Below are 22352 nucleotides of genomic sequence, written 5' to 3' on the forward strand. Positions count from 1 at the left end.
CACACAAAAAAAAAAAAAAAAAAAAAAAAAGACATTGGCTCCGGAACTTACTCATTGATGTACGTTTACCTCTATGTCATACTACTTTTTTTATAGTGTGAAAATGTCAGTGCCATCTACACTTCTAACAACCTAGTTCGGCAACAATAACGTACCAAACCTGTTGCAATGAAAATTCACTTTGTTCACAAAAGGTTGTGTTGGATCAGATTCAGATTCTATATATATGTTCCTACATTAAACTTTCACAGTTATTCTCATGAAAGGCCGGTCTCTTTAGCTATTTTGGAATTTAAATCACGTCGTAGGGTCCAGCATCCTCCCATCGTGTGATAGAGAATTCATTCTCTAAGGATCAAGATAGATTTTGCAAATATTATCTTTACTTATATTGCTAGAATTCCCAATATAATTAAGACAAATATTGTTAAACCCTATTTATACTGATCAACTGCATGAACTCTAATTGAGGAGATTTTGATCCTAACATATTGAAACAAAAGGAAACTAAAGTATAATTGTGACTTCCTTTAAAAATAGATTTTCAAAGAAAAATCATTTTCCACTTAAAAATCATTTACGTATACTTGTGATTCTAGATTAGAAGTAGCGACAAGCTATTCTTTAAAAATTTCCATGCTGCCCATTTTATTTGTCGTTATCTTTATCTTGGTTGAGCAGAATCTCTGTATACAAAAAAAAAAAAAAAAAAAAAAGATGGTATTGTAATGCTTGTTACCATAATGAATAGAATCCAAATAAATCGTCACCAACAATTAATTTGGCCAAAGAGGTTCTGACAATGTGATTCAAAGGCCCCAAGTAGTTAATTATACCTATCATCCCAAATTATTAATCACATCACAATTCACATCTATTATGTATGAATGCTAACTAACTTAACTAGTCAAGTCTTGCGCAGCCGACACCACTCAATACATATAATCGAATCTCATCCATATTGCTACGGTATATGAGCTTCTTTATATAGCTAAAAACACATGCCTAGAAAAAGCATATGTTACATCTCCTAATCGCCTATACTAAACGATTTTGTTTTTTATGATGAAGTGATATAATGATAAGAGAACTAAGATTTAAAGAAAATATAAAAATTGTTACTGATGAAAGGAACATTATAATTATTGTTTTTTTATTCATCTTACTCAATCCAAAAATCCCAAAAGAAAAATAATCGAGAACAAGAATAGCGATCAAAATTTTGGAATAGACGAAATGACTTCTTTTGCAAAAAAAAGAAAATCATTTCTTGACATAATCTAATTTAGGATAGAACACAAAAAAGGACTAAATTAGATCTTGTACAAGACATTACACAAAAACACACCACAATTTAAGATCTAGAAACTCTTTAAATTAAGATGAAGCCAAAGCTAACACCAATAAACAAATCTGCTGAATAGTGTGATGTAACATTGCATATTTGTTCATATATGATATATATAGTAGCATAATTAGGTATATTTCAAATTTATTAGCTGGTTATGAAGTAACAGCTCAAGTGATATTAGTCAAAAGAAGTTCCCCCAATGATATTGAAACAACATAAAATAGTGAAATTCCTGTAGACATTTAAATCTTTCATGTCAACTTGCTCGACTTGTATGACTAACTAATCACACCGCCACTAAACTCAATATTTTCTTCAAGAAATTAAGGAGACAATACAAGGGAGTTGTTTATACCCAAATCCTCACGTTTCGCCTTTTTTTCTATATCAACGAACTAACAAACGTGTTTTGGGAAGAGTTCCTTTAAAAGCAAGAGTCTCGAAATGATCTTAGTGTAACCTAGAATACTTACTGTATCAAGAATATAGTCGTAACGTTGTCTCAACTTCTCATCAATGTTAGAGCTTAGAAATAATTTACAAAAGATCCCATATCAAATTTGAGTCATTACGGTCTTTTCTTTGTCAATCAATTTAAGTAGCGTCATAGTAGAAAAAACGACATTTAAAACTTCTAAAAATAAAATACATGTGAATATGGATTCTAAATGCAACATACGCAGTATTAAGCTAGAATGTATGCTCTTCACAAGTTCTATTCACCTTTTCTAAATAAATAAAAAGTTCCATATCGAATTTTGTAGTATATATATATATTAGATAGCCTAATTGGTAAAAATTTATATCCGTAATTAGAGATTGAATCTCGTTTGCAAATCTTGTTTACATCATTGCGACTAAACACCACATTCCACATATATTAGATAAGATTGGATAAGTTTGATAAAAAGTTCCAATAGATTATTATTTCCCCAATGGGTTGGAATCATTGGCTAAAAGAAGTGAACAAGAGTAAGTTAGGATTAAAAAATGTCCATGCATGGTGTAGTCTAGTAGGGCCAGAAAAGTTAAAAAAAAAAAAAAAAAAAAAAAGGTGGTGGTAAATGACATAGGATTGGCCTTATAATAAACAAGCAGATGGAACAAAAGGAAAGGCAACACCAAAAAGTCAATAACGTGGTCCAATAATAACCATTGAAATTGTATCCCTCGTCATAGAGCAATGGATTAAGGTGTCTCTTCATTTGGTGCACAAGTGCACTGCCCTCTGTTTTTGAGGCACCAACCCAAAAGTAAAAGACCCTAAACTTTCTCTAGAAAGGACCCCCTCCTGCCCTCCTCTGCTTCTGCCTGCCACCTCTTCAAACTAGCAGTTATATGTGCACCCCCCCCCCCCTAATAATTTTTTTCTCTTGTTTGGCAGTCTGCAACTTTCACCCCTTCAAAAGTTTCAGTTTTCCTTGTTTTTTTCTGTAAATGACAATTATTTCCCTGGAAAACCAAACACTCCCCTACCCAGACCCCCACTCTAAAAAATTTTCCAAAAAAAAATGTCAGATATTTTTATATGTTCAACTCTCCATTAAAATGCACTATGCTACAGTCGTCAGTGAATCTGTTGATCATTAACAGGAGAGAGGAAGTGTTTTGAGGGTTGAAAGCATCAAAAAATATTTGTGAGGTGCAGATTATTTCTGATTTTTCAGAATTTTTTCTTAAGTGAGAAAGTGGGGTTAGATACAACAATGTACAAGTGATAGAAACTGACAAGCTCTAGGATCAAGTTGGGGTGATTTCAACTCACATGTACTGCAGTAGCCAGCAAGGGAAATTATTTTTCTGAAGCTGCCTAAAATTTTTGGGAATAAAAGTCTATGCAGCAGCTATTCATTTCCTGATTGGGGTGGGGTTGGTGGCTGAAGGGAGATTAGCAAAGATTTGTATTAAATTAGATGTAACTAATAACAATTTGGGAACCAAATCATTATTATATTACGACAATTGATCCCCTCCGTTAGATAACGAACACGTGACTTCGTGTGCTGCTGAACCTACTGACACCCTGATCTTAGAGCACAAGGTCATGTTCGTCCCTTCTTGTGGTGACAGTATCTTGATTAGTGTTTTGTCTAATCACATGTTAGCAATCACAGTATACATTACATGATTCTAAGAACATGGACATAGAGGCCATCACAAAGCAGAGATATACAGGTAACATAAGATAAACTGAGGAATTGATTCCATGATTTAGAAGGAAAAGAAAAGATGGTGATAATAAAGAACATTCCCTAATAGAATATCAAGTAGGCTTTTCAAGTGCGAAAATCTAGAGCATGAAAGAGGTGTCTCCATCAAGTTTTCAGAAAGCATAAATTTCAAAGACTCCCCACCACTTCAGCATATTTCAACCAACACTCATGCATCAATTTTAAGCACATAACACTGGTTAAGATTCCAGCACCAAGAGAGAATAATGAAAAGGACAAGTCAAAAATGTAAGTTAAAATGACATTTCTCATAAGAGGAATAAATCCTGAAATATCAACAACGTATCCTGGTTGGCAAAGAAGTCGTAATGGGGAGCAATCCTTCCCCATATCCAACAGCAGATGATGATGCTGCTTTTCTTACGGAAATTAGTCATCAGGAGAGACATGTAAAAGACATGGCTCGTTCTTTTTACTAAAGTGATTCCGCATTAGATGTTGAATAACTGATCCGCACAACACTAAAAAGCAACCATCACCCCTAGCTAAAGATGCATTGTATTTTTGGGCCATTATAAGTGAGAACCTATGATTCAGGGTGGCAAATGTGCAAGAACTCCCCGTATAACCTCTTGTAGTGCTGTCAGTCGTGCTAAATCTATCATTTCTGTTTCATACCCTGTCTAGAATTATGGCGTGCTATGTCCATAAGAATAAGAATTGATTCTCGCAGCCGAAGTTTTTTAAAAACCAAATGGTTCCGCTCTAAAATACTTGCCTGTTGTGCATGTCTTCTTTCTCCAATATTGACTGTATCCTGAGAACTATGGCTCCAAGCAAAGAGTGGCTGACGATTGTGGAATCTTTTATCCAAAACCTACTGAAAAGTTGTGTAGGGTTCATGGGCACAAAAGTTTAGTGGATGGCCAAGTGATATTTTCTGTCACTGCATACTACTGTAGTATGCCCTCACCAGCAACTCTTACTGATTTTGTGAAAGGTTCTGTTTGGATAGATTTTACAATTACGAAATGAGGGTTTTTCTTCATACCTAGTCATAGACTTTATTAGCTAGGACACATTTGATTGGACAACATGAATTTCCACCATACTTCTAATCCATTAGCATTTTCCCATATAATCCTCTCAGAGGTAAGAACACTAAGAACATTAGCAGAAGAGACATTGATCTCTTCCTTACTGCACCTAACCTAATTTCACTTCAAGTAACATCTACATCCCCTCCAAAAAGAATTATGTTATAAGCACAAACAAGAATATGCCTTGAAACAAAAATAGAATCTGTACGTAGATTTTTTTTCCAGTTGGCATATTTAATATATGAAACTTTTGCGACGCAAGATAACCACATAACCAAAAAAAGCAGCAGATTACATGTCAAATTTGGAATGATTTGAACCTTGGAAGCCAGAGAGGACTGTCTCCCATTTTTGTGAACAAGAAAGTTCAGAAAATTTAGTGCGCTGATATTTCATTCATACTCATACATAGCTTAATCTACCCATAAGAACGAGCAATATAACATGACTCATCTTAGCTTTCCGAGGCTCCATGTATAACATCCTTTTTTTATATCATAGACATGTAGCCATGCACATATGATAATGTAATATGCACAAACGTAACTTTTGGAACTTTATGACTAATTTGAGATGAACTTAGCAGGATTTTTCCAATTTGAATTACCATACCAAAATTTGTATGTATAATATGAATCTTCAGAGTCTTCCTGCATAAAAACCACTCTACTTTTCTTTTATCTCTATTTAGTTTTACCTTGCCACCAAAGAGAAATGTTTCCATTCCTGAAGAACAAAACAAACAAACATCTAATAATCTAATAAAAATAGCAAATCCAATTATATTCAGTAATGGTTATAGCTGAACCATCATCAAGTGGAACACGTTCTTTTTATTATAACAAATGGGTATATCACTATGTACAGATTCTCATGTTTCACATCTTGCTATTCATATGCATGAATAGCTAAACAAAATCAAAACTTTAAATACCTCATACATGCATCACATGAACTCTGGATTTATCAGTTCTAGATCGAGGAAGAGCCAAGATGGCCATGAGTCCACTAGCAAAAGACGCGACTCCTGCTACAGCTATAGATGGTGAGTTTCCCCCACCAAACAATTGATCCCATGGCCCGCTTCCCAAGGACACAATCACCTGCAAATTCATCAGAGTATTTATTGAGGCACAATACTTGTGCATCTTGACCATGGAAGCTCATTTATCAGTTATCAGCTTTAAACAAAATAAACTCTTCACTATTTACATATAGCTAGGAAATTTTTCTACCTTGGAGCTGTCAGGACTTAGCGTTAGTCTAGAAGCAAATAAACTATATAAACAAATCAAAGGAGCAAAATTAAAGCAATGACAAATGCAAAGAGTGGAAACCTCCCCCATCAACAAGCAGAGAAAAACCACCAATGGCTTCACTAATCCTTCAACGAATATTAGCAAAACTCCAAAACTCACAAATCCCGTGAATTACAATCTCTCAATAACTCTAACTAGAAACCTAAGAGTCTTTGTAACTTCCCCATGTATTTGATGAGTGTATAAAATAATGATCCTAATCCCCCTTTATACTTAGGATGAAATCCTATCACTAGTAGAATTAGCATCTAACACAATCTAATTCTAACTAGACTTAGAAAAGTAATTATTTATTTCTTAATACAATTATCAATTTATTAGGAAATAAATAATCTCTAAAGAATCCTAACATGACAAGACTTAGAAAATAATAAAATAAAAAAAAAGAAAAGAAATCAAAAAGTCCCGCGGGAGAGGGTTCTACCCTACGGGCAAACAAAAATTATCCAATTCGTATTAATTTTTCCTTGAACACTCCCAAAACACACATACTAACCATATTGGACTATTGGACTTGCATAACAAAGAACCTCCCATCAAGCTCAAACACGGCCAACCTCTTCGATCAACGATCAAGAGCTTCACGTCGTTGGTGGGGTGACGATGCCTCCCCTCAAACCAAGACCTCTCCGTGCTTGACACATGCTTCAACTACGAAGACGCTTTTCGTATTCCGTGTTGCTTTCATGATTGTCTCCCAGCACTCTATAACTAAAATAGCTCCTTAATGTCTCTTGATAGTGCATCCATCGTGAAGTTTTTCTAGAGAAATCATGTTATTATTTACGAGTAGGATGTATCTTACTTGCGTAAGATGTCTACAATGACCATGAGGCTCGAGCACGATCTCACCTATCCCGTCATCCTTCACTCTATCCCCATCAAGTAGATTGATCGCTTCTTTTTCACACCTTCTAAAAAACAGTCATGCTCCTTGTGGCAAATATGAAACAAGCATCTCAAATCTAAAACTCATTCGCTTGTTGGTTCTACAATACTTGCAACCAACGGAGCGTCATGTGGATATTCCTCGTCAAATGTATCTCCCCCTCAAACCATGGTCGTCATTCCCTTTCACTCCCTGAGCTTCTTCAAATCCATCTTTGCCTTTGGGCGTTGCGATTGGAAGTGCCCCTTTTTATCACAATAGTGAGAGGTCACATCAGAAATACACACTTTCTTACCCCATTTACCACACGCCGACACACTAAAGGCTCCCTTTTGACTTGATGATCCTCCTCCTTGCTTCATCAACTTTTCGACTTATGAAAGGCATCTCATCCAAGGTCAATGTTGTCTTCCCTACCAACAAAGAAGTAATAACAGTATTAAATTTTATTGAAAGAGATACTAGGAGCAAATTTGTCTTGTCTTCATCCTTGAACATCTCATCCAACTTTACCAATTGGGTGATCAATTTATTGAACATGATGTGATATGTAAAGTCTTTGCTTTGGTCCATTTCCAAACCGAAGAAATTTTTTCTAAGAAACAACTTACTCACCAAAGACTTAGATTGAAACACCTTCTCCAATTTATCCCACAACTCTTTGGGTTTTGTTTCTTTAAGCACATCATACTTAATCTCTGGTGCAAGGGCTAATCCGATACTCAATGTTGCATGCCTCTCCATGTCTTCCCATTTGGGATCTTTGACATCTTCGGGTTTCTTGTCTACAAAGGCATTATACAATCCTTGTTGAGTCATAATATCTTTCATCATGCTTTGTCAATAATGCAAATTTGTTCTTGTCATTGAACAATTTCATCTTGAACTTTCCTCCAAAAATCTTGTCCATCTATTCTAGGTTTCACCTAGGCTCTTCATACCACTTGTTAGGACTTATGCGGAAGTGTAGTAGCAAGTAACAATATATCACATCTAAGGAGCGAAATTTAAAGCAATGACAACGTAAATTTAACGTGGGAACCTCCCCCTTAAGAGGTACAAAAAGAACAACCAACGGTCTCACTAATCCTTCAACGAATATTAGCAAAACCTTATATATCCCGTGAATTACAATATCCCTCTAAGTACTCTAACTATAAACCTAAGAGAATGGCATCATCAAGTACCACTTCAAGTCCCATTTTGCCTAAATTCTCCGATAAAAACTATGAGCCTTGGAATGTGCAAATGAAAGTTATTTTCAAGTTTCATGAAGTGTGGGATGTTGTACAAAGTGATTATAAGGAGCCAATAGAAGAAGAGGAGGTTGTTATGACTGAACCACAAAAGAAGGAACTAAATGAAACAAGAAAAAAAGAATTGAAGTCTTTAAGTTTATCCATTCGGCTATGGATGGACAAAACCCGTTTGAGAAAATAGCTAGGATATCCTTGATAAAACTTGTCAAGGAAATACCCTTGTAAAATTGTCAAATTCAACATTTGAAATCATATTTTGAACTTCTAAAAATGAAAAGTTCGAAAACAACATCCGAGCATATTGATCAGATTATTTCTATAGCAAATAACATGAAAGCACTTGGCGATAACATCAAAGAATCCGAAATAGTATTAGAGATTCTTAGATCTATAATTTCTAAGTTTCAGACAATAGTATGCATGTTATATGAGCGAAGCATCAAAAACATCTTTCTTTAAATGAGGTACATGGTACTGTTAGTACATGAGGAAAGGACGAATTCTTATGAGCTTGAAGAGCAAGCATTGCAAGCTAAAACACTTGTAAATAGACATGGAAATTCTGGAGGTTGAGGCTTAAGGAGGAGAAAGATACATTGTGAATGAAGGTGTTTGGTACCATCGTGAATATAATTCCAATCAGCGACAACAAGGTCGTGAGCGTGGATATGGTCGTAGTTGAGGTCAAGAATTCAGAAGTAATGAAAATCCAGATAAGTCTCGTGTTTAATGTTTCAATTGCAATAAACATGTACATTACAGAATGTTATTCTAAATCCCCTGTAGAAGAAAAGGTTAATCACACGGAGAAATCTGAAAATGAACTAGAGGAGACGGTATTATTGGTTTGTAATAATGAGGAAGGCCAAGATAATGTGACACCATATCAAGCAATCATATAGGGCAATAAAGAATTATTCTCTTAATATGATCGCTCCTTTAATTCCTATGCACGATTTGAAGATTATAAAAAAAATGGAAATCATTTGGAAAAGGTAAAATTCCTATTTAGAAAAATGACGATAATGTGGATTATCATAAGTTGTAATCTTTAGTGAAGAAGAATCATGGAAATGGGATAATCAAGACAGGGAAAAAGGAAAAATAAATGTGTTTGAAGAACATATTATATTACGGGGACGAATTCTGAAAAAACTCAACCAAAGACTCAAAGAAATAACAATGATTCATATGATGAAAACACATGCTAAGATGAGAAGCCTAACAGACATATATGAAAAGACAACCGAAGCTTATATCCGATATATTGTTCGACTTCATGGGGTACCGGTAATTATTGTTTCAGGCATGGACCCTCGATTTCTAGCACACTTCTGGCAAAAGTTTCAAGAAGCATTTGGGATAACACTGAATTTAGAATCGCGATCTAACCGGCCACTAATGGTCAAACAGAACGCACTAACATGCTACAGGCATGTGCCATGGAGTTCCAAGAGTTTTGAGAGGATACCAAACCACAATCAAAACGGCCCCACATGAAGCTTTATATAATCGAAGATGTCGAACACCGATTTGCTGGGACAATTTGAGTGGCGAAATACAAGAGACCGTGGATCAAGTCCGAGTGATTCGGAAGAAAATGAGAATCACCCTAAATTGCCAAGAGAAATATGCCGATAATCGGAGTAGGAAATTAGAATTCAAGGTGGGTGATAAGGTTTTCCTTAAGGTATCACCTACTAAGGGTGGGAAGAGATTTGGTATTCAGGGGAAGCTTAGCCCGAAGTTTATTGGACTGTACGAGATTCTTCAAAGGGTCGGTGAGGTAGCATATAAGATCTCGCTACCGACAAAGATGTCCTAAATCCACAATGTTTTTCATGTATCCCAATTACGGAAGTATGTACATGACCCCTCTCATGTGTTATCTTACGAGGCCCTACAACTTGACGAGACCTTAAGTAATGAAGAAAAGCTGCTCCGGATACTAGATCATCTGGAGAAAGTCTTACGGAATCAAAACATTCCACTAGTTAACGTGTTATGGTCAAGTCATTTCACTTTTTATGGAACGGAGGAAGTATAACGTATGAATCCATCAATTTTGAAGAAGTTGCTACAAAAGAATAATGGAGATCTGTAATAAAAGAGGAGATCCACTCAATAGAGAAAATTGATATATGGGAGTTGGTTACATTGCCAAAAGGCCATAAGGCTATAGGCATGGAATTAAAACTCTTCCGTTCCGTTACAGAACGGTCGTTCTACAAAAGAATTTTGGATTTGCACGTTTCGTGAAGTCTCGTTAAGAAACATTATAATAAAAATCATATAATTTTTGCTGCATTTCCGTTCCGTAACGCGAACTCCCCGCGTTAGAACATTTTTATCCCTGTTAGATCTTTTTTTCAGACATTCAATTTATGAATTAATTATAAAGCTAATAAAACATGATATTATGATAGATTTGATTTAATTATGTTGTAAATTGTAATAATGCTTCATAAACTAAAACAATTGCAAATAAGTTTAGCATATATTAATGTGAATTTTTGGATGTCGTGTCGACAGTGATTTGTTTCAATCATCCGTTACAAGCTACTTCCACGACGGTGCAAACTCGCGACCGCGACCACATCCGTGATTTTTTCCTTGGCTATAGGTGAAAAATGGGTTTACAAGATCAAAAGACTCATCTCCAACTCTAAATCCAATGGAGTTTTTGTTGACCTAGCCAAGTAGGGTGGCCGCTTCTCATTTGTAATTTTGCCTTTGCATTTTCAGTTTTGTTGACCTAGCCAAGTGGGGTGGCCGCTTCTCATTTGTCATTTTGCCTTTACGTTTTCTTTCTTTTTTAACCCGTTCCACTCCATGGTAAACAACAGTTATAGTTACAAAAGAGAGAGTTATACTTTGAACTCGTTTGGTTGACATTAAAACAAACATGGGGAGTATTACTTGTCCTCCTAAACTAAACAACTTATTATACATCCTAGGAAATAAAACAACATGGGAAAAACAATTTCATAGAAATCCATGTTCAGATTATATAATATGAATGCTTTTGTTCCATCCTCTTTGAAGGAATTTAGAGAAATTGATGGACTGGTTTTTCTTGGTGAAGAGGGGAAGATAAAAAGAACAAGATCTTCTTAGTTCACACTTGGTTTCTGGCGCTAAGTAGAGAGTGCTTGGGATTTGGGAAAATATTGGAGCAGTAATTTGATTAAAGAAGATGTTGTTGTTTCAATAATTCCACGATTTGCTTTAAGTTGTTAAGCTCAAAAACTAGATGAGAAGCACTAATTTCATTATTGCTTTCTATAAAAGTCGTTTGGGTTTTGTCTCATAGGTATTATTACTTTTCCTTCTTTTCATTCTCTTAAAATTGGTTTTTATAACGAACATCACAGACGCGATTGTAACTTGTGACTATGGCCATAGACCCAAAATAATAAATTACAACTAGAGGTCTCTTTTAACACAATTTGCAAAACAAAAAAATGTCGTTTTTATTAAATTAGGTCGATTTAGATATATGAGAATCTCCTTACTTAGATTTGTGTATTCCCTTCAATATAAATAGCAATACAGCAGTGATCCAAAAGGTGAAGATTGTCGGTACAATAATAAAGGTGAAATCAAAGAGATCATAATATATTGACAAAATATAACCAAGAACATTACCTACTCTATCACACCTCACAATTGGAAGGGGATTGGGGGGGGGGGGAGCGCATGCTTGAATGTAGAAGCAGAAACATAAAGGACTCCAACTTGGACTAAAGCAACCTTTTCTGAGCCTAAACGAATATCCATCTCTACATGTGTCGTTCGTCGATGCTTAAGGGATTACTAGAAAGGTAGATGACATTGACATTATCACCATACTGATTGTAGCACAATATAATGGTCAATGCAGTTTGAGTAGAGATTTTCATTGCTATATTACGCTTCAGCTCCATTGCGAGAAACAAAATTGTCACCTAGCAACTGAAGTCGACCTGCATGCGTCCGGGTACCCTACTGCACCAAAGGTACCTCTAAAATACCGAATTATGAACGGTGGAGCATTAAAGTGTGGCTCATGAGGCGCGTGCATAAAAAGACACACCTAGCTATATCAGACGAAGGTGAGATATAGCAAAACTCTGGCAAGGCTACAATAGAGTGAAGAATCAAATATAAATGGGCCTCGTCATCACTGAATTTTTGCCTTTGCATCTACCGGTGTAGCAACAGGTTTATCATTCGACATGCTAGCACCATTAACTATTTCCTCTAACATAAATAACTATTAGGATGTTGAGTGACCGCAACACCCAAAGAGTAAATCAAAGGACCCAGCTTTGTCATAGGAAACTCGACATGTAAATGTGAGATGGCTAGATGCAGAACACATGCAATGTAATACTCCGTATTTTTGAGAATTAATTCGTATTAATTAAGAAAATATAAGGAAGTTAATAAAAAGGATTTAGTATTATTTACAAGAATAATAAGAATATAATAATATTAATACGAGTCGGTTGTGTTAATTTCGGATTTATAAAGGTTAAACCGAGTTCACCCGATCTAGAGTTACCACTTTTAGAAGGTTATAAAAAGGGAAGCAAGAGGAGAAATTTCAGAAAACCCTAAGTTTCCTTTCTCCTTCAGCCGTCATCCCCCTTTCTTCTTCTCTCTCAATTTCTCTCTCCTCTCTCGCACTGTTCTTCCTCATCTCCCTCTCTCTCGCTGTTCGTCTCTCTCTTCGTCTCCCTCGCTGGGTTCTTCGCGGATCCTTGTCGAGGTGTGCGAGTGAAGGGAGCGGGTGTGTGCAAGCGAACGTGCTGGTGTGTGGGTGAGCGAGCGAGTCCGTGTGTTCGAGGGACGTGCGAGGGCTGCGAGCGACGAAGCTGGTGCGAGGCTCGGGTGCGAGCAAAGGAGCGAGCAGGAGGGGCATAGTGCGACGAAGCTCGAAGTGCGAGTCGAGTGGTTCGAGTGTTGAGCAAGCAGGAGGGGCTTAGTGCGACGAAGCTCGAAGTGCGAGTCGAGTGGTTCGAGTGTTGAGCGAGGGACGACGAAGCCTTGCGCAAGGCTGCTGCTGTGCGAGTTGTGCGAGTTGTGCGACGAAGCTCGAAACGTGCGCTGCTGCTGCTGTGCAAGTGGTGCGACGAAGTTGTTGCGCCGTTGCCGGAAATCGGTCGCCGGAAATTGATTGCCGGCGAGCTTAACGGTATAAAATCAATTATATTATTAAAGTTTAATTATAAGTTATGTTTTCATAATTATGTTAAATTATAATTAATTAATTAATAATACAAGTTAATGAGTTCATGTTATTATTCTGACTATAATTGCGAATATAACTTTTGGACACAATACTGGATTGGATTTAAGACTTTTGGCATAAGATTTTGGAGATAAAACATGGTTGGATTTATAATTTAACTGGTTTGGTAAAGATAGTGGACTAATGACACTAACTAATATTAGTATGTTCACTAGCTTTGACTCTTAAAAGACGTTAAACTCTTTATAATAGAAAAGTAACGAAAATTCATAAACAAGGGGTTTATTATCGTTTACTTCAATTATTAAACCGTATAGTCTTAGTTACGTAGTAGTTGTTAATATTACCAACGACGTAGCACTAAAGCTTTTATTTAACGGTTTAGGTCCCAATTTCATAAGCGGAACGTTCGATTAAGACAGCGAAAATTCTCCGTTACAAGGTACGTACGCGTACCAGTTTAATCCCAAGTATTAGTATCATGATTAGGTTGCAATCTATGTTATTGGAACCTAGAAGCATGATAGGGAATGTTTGATTGATTGAGATTGTCTGGTTAGACATTTGTAATTGAAATTGATATGTTGCATTGGAATGCGTAATTCTATCGTAGTATAAACAAGAGCATTTTTAATCTATCCATAGTGTAACAAGGTTGTTACAAGAGATATGATTGAGCATTTAATAAGAGTACAGGTAAATGATTCTATGTATCCATAGTGTAACAAGAGTGTTACAAGAGATACGATTTGAGCATTGTAACTAAGAAAAAAGGTAAATGACTATATGTGGTTATGAAATGAATGGTTAATATTAAAATGAATTATGGCAATATCTTGTAGCTGGACTCCCTACAAGTGATGAACAATGGGGGGAGTGTGGGACTTGTCCTACGCTCCTACGCAGGCCTACTGTGACGACAGTAGTGTCCTTATATTTTGACACTCAAGTAGGCGGAAGGTTCCGTTCGATCTTGGGGGTATGCATACTAAGGTGATGGGTGTGAGACGGAACAAAACCGTATTTGCATTTCATCTAACAGACCTAGTGTCTGTTAAGGATTCAGTAGCCCGTATGATTCTAGTAAGATGACGGTGCCGTTCGATGCCAATTAAAGATTAAAGATTAAAGGTTAAAGGATAAGATGTAACATAGTGTAGCATCATGCTTAAGATTGTTCATGTGTGCATCATTTATGTTACATGTATTCAATGGTTCATTACGTACTCAGCATAGCTGATTGTGTGTTATTATGTGTTTGATGAACTGCGATGAACCATTGATGCTACAATGGGGAGCAGACTAGGTGTGCTGGTGCTGCTGCATAATCTCGAGCATACGGGGACTAGGCTTGGGTATTTACATTTAAAGCATTTTGAAATAAGTATTATTGGTTTTTCTAAGACTTATATATGGTTTGTGGTTTGAATGAAAGGGGTCATTGATGATTCCCGAGTTGTATTTATATTTTAATTCCGCTGCATTTTAGTTTTCAAGTTAATGTTTTAAGTTATCGTTAACCCTTATTATGCCTTGCGTTCCATCGCGGCGGTAACGCCCCCGAGGTCGACGCGACGCAGCAGTGGTGGGCGCACGTGGGTTTTGGGGGTGTTACATGCAAAGTGTTTCGACAACGTGGTGAGCATAATGTCATCAACATAGAGAATAAGATATATCATTTCAACACCATTGAGGTAGATGAACAAAGAAGTGTCAGATTTACTGTTGACAAATCCTGATTGCATAATAAATGCGGCAAATTTTTGGTACCGATCCCAAGGAGCCTATTTAAGGCCATACAAAGGTTTCGCCGAAGCAAACACTTGATCACAAGACGTTTTTATCAACAAAACCCGGCAATTGATGTATATACACTGTTGAATGTAAGTTCCGATGCAAGAAAGCATTTTTGACATCAAGTTGATGAATAGGCCATGAACTCAAAGTAGCCACGCTTAATACAATGTGCATTGTTCCGGTTTCACCAATAAACTTAAGGTCTAATATCTCATTATAATCAATTCCGAGCCTTGGACTTACCATTTACCTTCAATCTTGCTTTATGTTTTTCTACCATCTGATTTGATTTTGATCTTATATAACCACATTGATCACATAAGCCCCCAAGGAGGCATGGCACTAAGTCCCTAAGTACTATTGTTAATCAACACACTATACTTACCTTGCATAGTTGCATTCCTATTTGGAGTCCGCAAAGCCTTAATATTGGAACAAGGTGCTCAAATTGAGTTTGAACATAAACAATAAAATTAAATATATCTTGTACACTTCTAATTTATTCTTAAGAGGAAAAAACCCAAAGATAATAAGAGCAATCATCAAAAAGCACTAAATAAAAATGAAAACATTCTAACTAGAAACTAAGGGCCTGTTCAGTATTACTGTGGTTTTCTGTTTTTTGGTTTTTTGATTTTTAAAGTCATATGATATATGTCCTATAATGAATAAAAAAATTAGTCAAATTTTGTTGGGAACATGATGACTTTGAAAACTGACAACTGAAAAGTGAAAACCACTTTTTCTAGTTTCCAGTTTTTGGTTTTTAGATTTCAAAAAAACTGAAAATTGAAAACAAAAAACGATAACAAACGGGCACTAAAAAAGTCCATAAATAACTATTTATCATTTCAAAACAGGAATGGGTTACATTCTCAGATAGGGAGAACGGATTCCTGACATGTTTTACAACTTGACAAGAGTAACAATAGGTGGAGGTGGACTCCTTAATCCACTGTAATAAATTCCTAAAATGAAGACATCGAAGAGGATGAACAGAATGATTGTTGCCAGATGCTAGGAAAGATGGCAGCAAGGGAAATGATAGTGGCAGGCTGGCAGCACATTGGTGAGTTGACGGCATGAGGGGATACAACTCTCAGGAGCTATTACATCTCATAAGGTAAGCTCCTATATGAAGATCCTTCACATAAAGTCCAAAGGTCAAACTCAATAGAAACTCAATATCAGGTTTTTAATGACTTTCAGAGGATAGAGAGCATGGTGAAAGAAAAGGGTGTAGTTGAGATGAGCCTAGACCTTATATTGGAACAAGATGAGCGTTTCCCACCAAAATATTAGTATTAGTGCGCAAATTTAACCTTCTAGTGAGGTTACTTGCATTGTAGTGAGATGAAACGACGCTCCCTAAGTCCACATACCATGCATCATTGGGGCGAGTAGGACTCATTGTCTAAAAAGTATCGTTGTTGTGGACTGATGGAGGACAGACAGGATATGCTTGTTGTTGCCACAGACTCGGACCAAGGACTCCTGCAGCCATATTGCTTCCCAGTGGGTGCTGCAGATGGAGCGGGATCAAAGGGTAAGGACACGTAGGTGCTGCCCACTTACCCCTGTGGTTCTGCTATGCACACAAGACTGGTTCCAGAGTTACTGCTGCTGCCAACTATTTCAATGCTGATTATTATTCCAACGGCCACCCCCGCAGGCATTTCATCCGCCACTATCACGGTGCTCATTGAGATTCTTCAATCCACACCCATGCCCATTGGCTCCTCCACGGTTAATAGTATTACATCCATTATTGTATTCTTGGGGTGGGACTTTAGGAAAGGAGGGTTAAACGAGTGTTGCGGGAGGAATAGGCATGTTGAGCATGCTTAGTTTCCTTAAGCACCAACATTGAGCATGCTTTGTAGAAGGGCGGGAGAGGATCTGATTGCAGCATCATTGTGGCCCCTCTACTATAATCATGAGTGAAGTTGTTGAAGATCAAGCTTGCTATCTCACACGACGCTCCTACAATTATACAATTGATGAGATAAGTTCTTCAATTGTTGACAATAGGTAGAGGCCTTACGGGATCTCGAGAGAAAGTATAAGAAAGCTGATTTTCGAGATAGACGTCATGTCGTCACGTGTATATTTGTTTTTGAATACGTCAGATAGGTAATCCCATGTGTCCTTTGCGGTGGAGCTTGAGCATTGTTTGGAGAATATATACATTGCTTGATAATGGCATCTAGTCTTTTCCACAAAAAATCATCGATGTTGGAGGATTTAGGGTTTCTAGCATTAATCCGACAAAGGATGTTATGCACAGACCAAGCACTTGAATAACTCTGTCCATGAGGAAAACTGCAGCTTTTCCAGATCAAAAGGTTATGAGGGACAAGGTTCTGAATATTGGTGACACCTAGGACCAGGTGGAAGATGGGTAATATGAAGTAAGATGATCTTCGTTTCCTGCGTCCATAGAGAAAATTGAGGAGAAGAGGAGGTAAACAGGTCACGGCTGGGGGAGAGGAAAAGAAAATCTTAAGAGTTTTTCCATAATTGCCATACCATGGAATTGCGTACTCCCTTCAATATGTATACCAGTACAGCAGTCATACAAAATGTGAACAGAATAATAAAGATAAAGTCAAAAGAGATTACAATATAATCACAAAATATATACAAAAATATTTCCTATTCTATCAGTCGGCTTGCGCCATATTTGGCTTGTTCTGGATATAATCAGGTTTAGATTCATTTTCTGGTTTGCTATTTCGTCATAAACTTTTATCATACACCTAGAGGTATCATACTCATGGACTCACGGTATACGCAAGACTCTTTTGCTCATTACTCATTTGAGAAATCTCAAATAAGCGAACTTTTTCAAATGAGAAACACTTCTACTCATTTGTCAAATTGAGCACACTTTTGCCCAAATGAACTAACGCTTATGCTATAAGTGCTTGCTCATATTGATTTCAAATGTAAAACTGAGTTCATCATTGATAAACTCCGAAACTTCTATATTTGTTTTTCCCATCGATGAAGCCCACCTTTTTCAAATCATATTTTACAATTCATCATTTGATTTGCTATTGATTCTCATCAACCATAAAGTTGAGAGAAATTAGACGATGAGAAACAATGGAAGAGAGAAATTTTGAGGTAAGAGAAACAATGGAGCAGAGAAGAATCTAAAACTAGTGTTGATTCTTAAATTATCTTTTGCATTATCTATCATTAATTCCGCCCTTGAAGAATTTTAGAAACACAATTGTTGATTTTCAAATCTGAAATTAATCACCATTGATGAAATTCAAAACTCCAATACTTGATTTGCTATTGATTAATTACAATGAATATTGCAAATTTGGAGGGAAGAGAGAAACAATGTAGGAGAAATAAATTGAGGAGAGAGAAATTTGGAGATGAGAAACAATAAAACAGAGAAATTTGGAGGTGAGAAACAATAAAGGAGAGAGAAATTTGGAGGTGAGAAACAATAAAGGAGAGAAAAATTTAGCGGTAAGAAAAACAACGAATGAGACATTAATGAAGAAGAGGAGTAAAAAAAGAGGAGGAAAGAAAAGAGAGAAATAAGTGAATAGAATTATGAACAGAATTTTGCTCATTTGGAGAATTTATTACAGAATGGCCCCTTGATGTACCATGGAGGTAGGCTCTTAATGAATTTCATAAAGTATTAGATCCATTAGATGTATGGCTTTAAGGTTGGTCCTTTTAATGCTTCATGAATATAAAAAGGACCAAATTGCATAATATGATACTATAGTAAGTCACGGATGAGTCTTTCAGATTTTGGTCCTTTTATATTACTAATAGTAATACAGTATCATATTATACGGTTAAGTTCTTAATATCATCTTAAAAGGCATTATCTCCCCTTATCCCATGGCCTTCCTATGTGGCATCCCTCTGATTGATCTTTAGTATGGCATGCTTCTACTTTACTCATGTTGTCAATCAATTTTACACTCAAAAATTTGTGTATGATACTTTAAGAAAACCATTTTTGAAGGACAGTTTGTCACATAGTTCCTTTAAAAGGGTCAATTTGTGAGGAATTGCCTATAAAACTTTTTTATGAGGAACTCCTTCAATGATAGTTTCAATTGCACGACTACACTTCTTGCCCCGTAAGAGCAAATTTTCGAAGAATTGTTTGTCACGTAGTTTTTTTAAAAGGTTTCTCTCTCACCCTAACTTCATCCACCTTTGTTTTAGACAGGACAACAAATCATTATTGCACACTGTCAGACGACAATGCTGATAGGATGAAGACGGCCACATGAATCAAATTTTATCTCTGGTGATGGTTCACATGGAACCTTCACATCCATTCTTTTTGTCAATTGCTATATGCTCCTGCAAACATAATTTCCTTAAATCATTCTTAACGCCCTCTAACAAAGTCATTTTTGGCCTCCTCGGACTTCCAAAATCTCCATAATACCAATCGCAACTCTGACTTCTTTTATCAGTGTGGTCATCTAATTGATGCAAATTCCCAAAACAACCTAACTGGTTCTCTCTTATCAACACCAATAGACAAAGTGATAGCATAATACTACTTATAATTCTAGTTCTACCTACCCAAACTAGGACCGGATTGGCCCACACAGCCTAACTTGATCACGAGTTACTAGCCTAAGCTTGGAGTAAACTTAGATGTGTGGTTTGATGTGAATAACTATAAGGATCTAGCTAGAAAGCAAAGCTCAAATAGCGTGCTCTTTTAACATATGATGAATTTATATGTTAATGTTGACATAAGCTTCTGGAGCTTCTTGTGAGCTTCTTTATCTGATGTATAATAGGGTGAATTCACAGTGATTAATTATAACATTGTGGAGAAGACTTCTGGTTCTCTTGGGACATTGCTTTATCAAAGACAAAATCTTTCTAATCCGCAGGTACAAGGGTTGAATATGTCATTGTTGTCAGGCTAGTCTGCTCCACATATCATGTCTCCTTGCACCTTAGATGTTTCTTTTATATGAATTAAGATGAGTACTATCGCTTCAAGTCGAAAAAACAAGACAAAAATAAGAATGGGCTTTGAAACTTCACCTGGGGAAGCACAATTGCAAGATTTAACACACCCATTGATAAGCCTGCAGAGAAAGTAATTATTAGTCTACAGTATTTTAATACAGAGTAACTGAGGAAAAATCCAGCAACCTTTACCTTGGCCTAGCCCCAGTGACTCAATCCTGGAGGAAATCAGTGCATATGGGATGCTATAAGTAACCTGCAATCAAAAGGCAAAAATAACATTGAGTTACTGCACATTCTTTAAGAGCATTGTTCTTTAAAATTCAACATCATAGCTATTAACATCTTATTAGGACCCAATTTAGTGGAAATTAGCGACATCCATAAAATTTTGTGGGAATATTCCTACATAGCCACCTCCTTCAGAGTATCCATGTGTATTTCCATCCTCATTATATTTTCTTCTTTGATCCCTCCCTCCCACTGACAAATGTTTTTTCAGAATTCTACTTAGTCTTTATCACACCCTAGATTTTTAGCAAATTAAAGAGAAAATTGTAGCCCCTTCACCATAAAAATTTATCACAAACCATGTTCACCAGCTAATTCAGCAAACGTATCCTAGTGCAACACCTGATTATAATAAAGTGTTCTATTTCTATTGTTAAATCTAGAATTAGATCATTCATTATGTTTACCTGAGTACCATATATGAGAAGGCACTGAAGAAAACTAAAGACAAAAAGTAGCGATTCCACTTCAAAAAAGAGAGAGAGAAAGGGGGGGGATAGAAGGACAAGGTAAAAATAAAATAAAAAATCCACAAAAAAGATATGCACATTCTATTCAAAAAGAATGCATTTATTCATTAGTTTTAAAGAACTGTGTATACTCTAAAAGAATGCACATAGCCACGAAAAAAATCCACACAAATTGTTCTTACTTCTCTACTTTTAAGCGTCTTCTCATTTGATCATATAAAGATTGAGAGTTACTTACCGCCAATGGCATACCGAGAATCGTGAAAACAATCACTGCAGCAATAACAGCACCATTAGGAGGACTCCCGGAACCAAAGGAGTCTGCCTTGCTCAGTACAAAAGCGATGACAAGCATTGCAACAAAACACAAAGACATAATAATGTTTGAGATGCCCCACAAAATCCCAGAACCCAACTTCTTGCAGAGCTTCTCCATCAACAATGAAGTTATACCCAGAACAACTGATTGCGACATCAGGCCAAGAGCACCTGTACTGACTCCTCTATGGTAGATTTGCCCTTCATCTGGATCACCACCATAAACTTCCCGACCCATCCAGTCAGTGTCAAAGAGTAGGAATGGAAACCACCCAATCCAAGTCAGTGCAGTAACCGAAAGGATAATCCAAACAGGTCCAGGTAGATATCTAAAAGTTCCAAATAGTTCCCAAAAGAAGGCTTCCTCAGCATGGCCAGATGGCTGAGATCCTTCTGATATGCCAGTGCCTCCATCCTCGGTATTCAAAGGAACTTCATGAGCAGCTGTGATACTTATATACGTTGTTATTACTATAAATATAATGTCGATGAGGAAAGCTGACTTGAGATTGGCACAACTTTCACTGCAAGCATGAGTGCGAGTGAATGGAAGAATAGTGTACCAGCTAGTGTATGATCCTGTGGCAAAGCCAAGGATGTTGCCAATAGCCATATACAAAGAGTAGTATGCATTTGCTACTCTGTTCCTTCTATGATCCTTGCCTGACACAAGAAATAATATTTTTAAGAAAAACTAATCTACTTCTACATAGATAATGACATCTAAACCTGTCTCTTGCTCTCTCTTGAACAGATTAAAAATCAGAACTATTACAAGGCTTTTAATATATGAGCAGAAGTTTTTCCATGTAGCAGTTACACTTACACCACATGTCAACGCCAAGCTCTCACAAAACCGGAGAGGTAGGTAGGGGGGGGGGGGGTTAGGGACTTTAATTAAATAAAAAGAAGATTGTATAATAACTTGATTGGTTAGCGGGTAGCTCATTGCGCCACATGGATACATATAGGATGCATAGAATATTTTCTGTTTAGTAGAAGTTAAAAAAAAAAAAAACATAAATCCTACAAACAACTTAAGCTCTCTACCGCCTAGTACATTCTGGACACTTGTGTACAAAAGACTAATCTAGATAAATTCTAGAGACTCCCTAGCCTAGAGTTTTCCACGAAAATACATACAAGAATATAAAAGCATCTTTTAGATCCT

At 36.6% G+C, this 22352-nt stretch overlaps 1 protein-coding gene and 1 long non-coding RNA gene across 5 annotated transcripts in view; one reads left to right on the forward strand and one right to left on the reverse strand.

Moving 5' to 3' along the window:
• Window positions 1-493: 493 nt before the first annotated feature.
• The window catches only part of LOC104908070 (sucrose transport protein SUC4), a 37949-nt gene continuing 16090 nt past the window's right edge, over window positions 494-22352 (reverse strand). The window contains exons 2-6 of one of the 4 annotated variants that reach the window (XM_057394612.1): window positions 21102-21844; window positions 20295-20358; window positions 20178-20221; window positions 5557-5725; window positions 494-686 (exon numbers count right to left, since the gene is read on the reverse strand). In XM_057394612.1, the coding sequence (XP_057250595.1) occupies window positions 5558-5725; window positions 20178-20221; window positions 20295-20358; window positions 21102-21844 (1019 nt within the window). In that variant the 3' untranslated portion in view covers window positions 494-686; window position 5557. Of the gene's footprint in view, window positions 687-4918; window positions 5349-5435; window positions 5726-6437; window positions 7244-20177; window positions 20222-20294; window positions 20359-21101; window positions 21845-22352 lie in introns of those variants that run through there. The other 3 variants (XM_010697138.4, XR_007275704.2, XM_010697137.3) reach the window with 3 other exon arrangements.
• LOC130591347 (uncharacterized) lies at window positions 12521-14792 on the forward strand. Its single transcript, XR_008969225.1, has 3 exons — window positions 12521-13268; window positions 13711-13767; window positions 14627-14792. It is a non-coding gene; the product is annotated as an uncharacterized LOC130591347 (long non-coding RNA).

The sequence above is a fragment of the Beta vulgaris genome, chromosome 1 (assembly GCF_026745355.1).
Source record: "Beta vulgaris subsp. vulgaris cultivar EL10 chromosome 1, EL10.2, whole genome shotgun sequence".
NCBI classification, from domain to species: domain Eukaryota; kingdom Viridiplantae; phylum Streptophyta; class Magnoliopsida; order Caryophyllales; family Amaranthaceae; genus Beta; species Beta vulgaris.